This window comes from Limulus polyphemus, unplaced genomic scaffold (genome assembly GCF_000517525.1).
Source record: "Limulus polyphemus unplaced genomic scaffold, Limulus_polyphemus-2.1.2 Scaffold203, whole genome shotgun sequence".
Lineage (NCBI taxonomy): Eukaryota > Metazoa > Arthropoda > Merostomata > Xiphosura > Limulidae > Limulus > Limulus polyphemus.
Window position 1 is genome coordinate 820,312 of NW_013665813.1, and position 6,108 is coordinate 826,419.

Consider the following 6,108-nt stretch of genomic DNA (forward strand, 5'->3'; position numbering starts at 1 on the left):
CCACCCCTATTGTAGTCGGGACTTTGAAATTTCCCGTCGTTATTCAAACGTCGACTCAGTTGATCATGAAGTTCGTCACGAGGTCTAGGCTCTTGTTGAATCGGATAATAACCATCGTTAAATATATCTCCACCCCTATTGTAGTCGGGACTTTGAAATTTCCCGTCGTTATTCAAACGTCGACTCAGTTGATCATGAAGTTCGTCACGAGGTCTAGGCTCTTGTTGAATCGGATAATAACCATCGTATAACTGGGTGTTATCGTGAAAACTTGAAGCTTCTTTGTTTATTGAAACCGGTATGGTTGGTGGCAACTTTTTATCATAGAAGTCGTTGCGAGAATTTGTGACTTCGGGTGTATTACGAGAGAGCTTTCTGTCGTTTAAATCATATCGAAAATTTGTAGAATCTGGTGAGTGGTTTGCGTTGTGTAAATCATTTCGTTGATTTGTCGATTCCGGTGTGTCATGTAAGTCACTTCCGTAAAAGATGCTGCTATAATTTGCTGTATTTGATTCGTATATTTGGTCGTTTCTTTCAAACTTATCGCTGAATTCAGTTTCTTTTCTACTCGATAAAGGATGGCGTTCTTCTTTAACTATACGATAGCCATTTTTGTCTGCAATATAGTGACGTACAACAAGATTTCCATTTTCATCATGATATCCGTAGGAACCCTTCACTCCACCGTCAGGGATACGTTCTTCGTGTCGAAATGCACGATCGTTGCCCTCTCCTGTGTCATATGACAGTTGTATAGCAGCTGGTACCTGTTTTTCTAGCTCCGAATGAGAAGATTCGTTATTATTATCAACTGGTTCTGGCTCACATGTTACAGAAATCAGTCCTGCTGATAGAAGCACAATGATCTACACAAAAAAAAACAAAAAACATGCATATATTTATTTGGCTGTTAACTTATTTTCTCACACTTAATAGTACAGCCTGCAAATTATAAAAACGTTTCCTTAAGCTCTTATTTAGTGTGGACCAATTGAAATTAATCACAGTCAAAGAAGTTAAAATGGTTTTAAAAAAACGTTTCAAGAACAAAAAGAAAAAAAAATCTAAAACTTTCTTCCTATTGATCAGGGTTTTCGTTTAACCATATATATTCATTCATTCACAGTACCAATATAGATTCAAACAATGCAAGTGTTCGTGAGTGTACATAATAGATATAATTATGCTATATTACTTTTTTAATGAGAGCCTAAAGATTTTAACTAACATAGTGCACATGATACTATTTAAAACTAAAAGGCTTACATAACTTCACCTTACGAAATTCTCAAGTAATAAATGGTATATATATATATATTTATAACTCAAGTCTGTCTATTAACTTCCCGCACAATAAAGGTAGAGTGTATGACACTGTTCCCTGTCTGACGGTATTTTTACACAATACTTTATACAGTACAATATCAAGTAAAACAAATAATGTTATACTGTGTTTTGAGACTGAGGACATTCTCATTTTTTAATGTTTACTATGTACTATTAAACATTGGCTTTATTTCTTTAATATATTTATGTTATCAATGAAAGGTTTACTTGGTTGAGTTCCAGTTTAATATTATTGTAAAATAAATCCAGATAAATTGGTGGAAATTCAATAGAAGTGTTATCTTTTTAATATTGATTATTTCTTCAGAGTTATATAATAATTGTTTCATGTTTGTCTTTTCTCATCATGTTGTTTTAGTGAATGAAGTTTTATTGCTCCTCGTCCATAAGTGTTGAACTTTCGTCTTTTATTAACTCCGATTTTTAGCGATAGATTATTAAGAATTATTGTAAAAAACGGATGTCTGATTGATTGCCAGAGTCCTCATTACAAGAACAAAGATAAACTTTTAGATTACAGAGCTGAGCAATAGCTGGCCTTAAAAGTGATAATTAACACTAAAAAACACAGTCTTGCTTTACTGTAAAATTTCTAAGAATAGTTTTGAGGTTCTCTATAACAACTGTTTAATTGGTTTTGCATAAAAGCATAACCGAGAGTCATATAGATTTTGTAACCGATATAAGATGTAAGGATTTTAAGGAAGGGTTAGTTTTTGATATTAAAAAAATTGCATAAATTTGTTTTCATACATTAAATGATAAAGAATATTTTGAATGTGAAATAAGATATATCGTTTTTACGAAGTTATTAGTTTACTTATGCCGCAGCTTTTGTACTTTTGATTGAATAAACATAATTTTCTTTGGTTTCCTTAGGACATTAAATTTTTCTATTTTTTTTTGGAGAATTTTAAACGGAGAAAAAGACATTTCCTGTAATAAAAAATATTATGTAAAATGGTACTTACAGCATTTTAAGATTTACATATTAACAGAGCCAGTTACTTATATGCAATGGAAAAAATCATTTCCTTTCATTAACCTGATTACTTCATAATATTAATTCTTTGCCTTACGCATGACCTCATATAACGCTAAGAAAACACTGTTGAAAATAATGCGCGCCACACCCACCATTCCAAAACAAATTAGTTTTTTTTTAATTAAGGTACAATATTCAAATAATGTTTCAATTGTAAAGTTAATAAGGTGAGGTTAGCATTAATTAAAAAGCTTTTCAAAGTAGAAAATCTACATTACCGTAACAAGATGTGTTTATTGTTAAAGAATGATGTGACTCATATTAAGAGTAACTCTCACTGAAACAGCAGTGAAAAGTTTTTAGCACACACAAGGAAACAGGATAACAAGGCGAGGAGGGAAAACTTCAATGTACAAATAATCCATCCGGGACCAAACTATTTACGTCATCTACTAGCACTCCCACAACAGGAAAGGAAATATAAAAATAGAGAAAACATTTCCGGTTCCACTCTGGAATGATTTAATAACCTCTAAACCTTGAAGCAAGCAGACTCTAGGATATTTTTAATTGGTAATTCTCTTTTTAAAAACAAATACATGACACTCCTACGTAATTATGCATTTGTTTCTATAATTTTCTAGAAATGATTTGTTTTAAAGAGAGAGTAGTTACATATTAGCATAGAAATGTACAATACTTCTAAAAATTAATTTTCTTTGGAGCCAACTCCATAATAAAGAAATATATATATTTTTTAAAACACACAATCGCTATTATTTTTTAAGACTTGATATTTTATGTCATACTTATAAATAAGATATTGTCAAAATGTCAAATATAAGTTTTAGTTTTGTTATTAATGATATTTGAGTGAATAACACCTAAACACCTAACCTAGTGAAACATGGTACTTTAGTATAACAGGTGCAATACAACATCAAATAATCCTGATCATAATTTTAAAACACATTTTGTCAGTCTTATTACGATGTATTATCATACATGTTTCCCTAGTAATAATATTTTATTTCAAAGAAACGATTAATATTCATTTTTACATACAAAAATTATTTAATTTCATAGAACTACTGGATATATTGATGTAAAGTTAACATTATTTGTTAAAAAAAGAGCAAAAAACTGTTTTGTTAAAGAAACATACATTATTTATTTGGAAACGATGAAGCAATAATTGTTATAATAAATTAAGAAAACAGAAATTTGCGTAAATAATACAGAATAGCTAATAGTTATTTTCAAGTAAAACAATTAATGTTTGCTAAACATAAAAGTAATAATGTTGAAAATTGACATTTGTGACGAAATATGCAATTATATTTATTTTTTATACATACATATATATATTGTGTGTGTGTGTATAGTAAACAGTTCTTATTTTTCGATGAAACATGGAACTTGGACGTTAAACATGGATTTCTGCTTATTTTATTTAATCTGCTGACATTTTAAGTTAACAAAGAATAAGTGAAATTCCAATAAAATGGGGCATATTTTAACGCTTTTTCACACTATTTACTCCAAAAATCTTTGAGATGGCACCATTTTGATAAATAACTGCTATGAAATTTTGGAACCTACAACGAGCGTCTCTAAGCAAAGACTTATAAAATGATATTATTACTTTTTTGTTTTTTATTTTTGAAATATCATGAATGGTGTGAACTTTAGTGATAATAACATAGCTTTTACGCAAACATGTATATTTCTCTAAATACAAATGTGAGATAAATTTTAACTCAGTAAGCTGAAAACATAGTCTACTCCAGAATAGCTAGAGCTTCAAAGTAAAAAACAAAACTGTCATGACAAAACAATATTTAAAGACACCAGTTTTACACAGCGAATGAGATGAGTCTCAGCTTTCTCGACAAAGTAAATATACATATATTTCTTACAATGTCTAGTTATATTCTTTCATTAAAATATTGCGTTAAATTTAGAGAATTGTTACTCTAGTCCTTTATCTCGTACAGTTTATTTTGTATATCAAGTGAATATACAAAGCTACACACTTAAATGGGTCATTAAAATTGTTTTTCAAATACTGTAAAATTAAATTTATTAATAAGTTTCTCAGATATACAATCATTTCCCATTTTTGTATTTTTTGTGTTGATAGTAACAAAGCCTTGTATTGTGCAAATCAATATTTCATTTTACTTTAAATAACACAAAGTACGTGTTAATGTATGCCATAATTTTGCTGATTTTTTCTTTACAGTTTGAGTTAAAGGGTCTAAAGACGAAAGTTTGACTACTAATTTGTTTCCTAAAATAATATTATTTCATATGTTGCAATATAGATGTCACTCTTTAATTTTCAGATGATTCCTACACAATCTAATAAAATACAGTTAATTAGAAGAGTTGATTTTCTATATGGTAAGAAAATTATTTTCATCGTTTATATATAACACATGATAGTGTTTATACTTTATAGTTTACTACACCAGAATTTAAAGTTGTTTTTATATTTCTAAATGATGAGGGAGAAAGATATTACAAAAAACACTTAATTTGTACAATTATATAGGAAGTCCCGAAAGTCTGGCCCCATAATAGAATAAGATTCGATGCAGTTGTGTGAAATATCTCATTTCTCAATGGGATCAAGTTTTTAGTATACCATATATATATATCTACTTACCATCCTTACCATTCGTAAATGAAGTTCCATCACTTGAAAGTTGTGTGGTTTCACTTGCGATATAAAGTCGTGAGTAATACTCGTGTGTTGTTTTAACTCAAAGCTCACTTCTAATGTAAAGTCTTGAGTAATACTGGTGTGTTGTTTTAATTCAACAAAAGGAAAGTGAAAATTATAGGCGTGTCCCTGGCTCATTCATTCAAATACACACATGTGCATATGTCTCATTGGGACAAGACCATTATAAGTCATACTTCACCGAGCTAGGATAAGAAGCATGGTATGTTTGTCATTTGAACAAGTGGGAATAGTTAACCTTGGAGAACTAGGTTGTCAAATACCTCAGATTTCCAGTAATATCAAGGTTAAAACTTACATTTGTAGTAGATTAGGAACCTAAACGTAGGATGAACGTAGTATATAATTAAATTTTTCTGCCCGCCAGGTAATGTATTGTTTACGACAATAACACATAAGGATAAATCCCAATTTAACTTCTTGTATTCCAGCGGATCAAACAAATTTTAGAAAACTTCAAATCCTCTTGATGCGAAATAGTTAAATATACTTCTCAAGTTCATCATATATTTATATCTATACACAAATATTATGAAGTATAAGAAATATTTTAATGCATGTAAAAACCTACATTATGCTTGAATAGAAATCAATAGTTTTACACTTTCCATTATTTTTATCATAGGTAACCAAGCATGTAGCGTAACGAATTTGTTATTATATATTTATTTTAATATCAGTGTTTGTTTAGAATAAATGTATATTTAGAAACATACATAGCTTATACTGTTAAATATGTATTGTGAAACTCCTGCCTATTTTCCATAGTTGTAGAAGATTCTCGAGAGTAAGAATTAACAATATATGTAAAGGCTTAAATGTAGCTCAGTATTGTTACGTAAAACTGAAATTTCTAGAACGCCTCCATACGGGTATAAATATAACCAAAGCGACACGCCAAAAGAGTATCTATTATTAGTTTGTTACAGTCAGTGTGCTACAAACTTTGGAAGTTATAACTGTGATTCTAATAACACTTATCAATCGGAAAACTTAAGATATTTGACCAGGAGCATTTACAAAG

At 29.6% G+C, this 6,108-nt stretch overlaps 1 protein-coding gene across 1 annotated transcript in view; it reads right to left on the reverse strand.

Moving 5' to 3' along the window:
* Positions 1-5,114, reverse strand: part of LOC106478359 — a 14,284-nt gene extending 9,170 nt beyond the window's left edge. Inside the window, exons 1-2 of the mRNA XM_022381954.1 lie at positions 5,007-5,114; positions 5-869 (exon numbers count right to left, since the gene is read on the reverse strand). Coding sequence (XP_022237662.1) covers positions 5-869; positions 5,007-5,036 — 895 coding nt within the window. The 5' untranslated portion in view covers positions 5,037-5,114. The remainder of the gene's footprint in view (positions 1-4; positions 870-5,006) is intronic.
* Between the last annotated feature and the right edge of the window lie 994 nt (positions 5,115-6,108).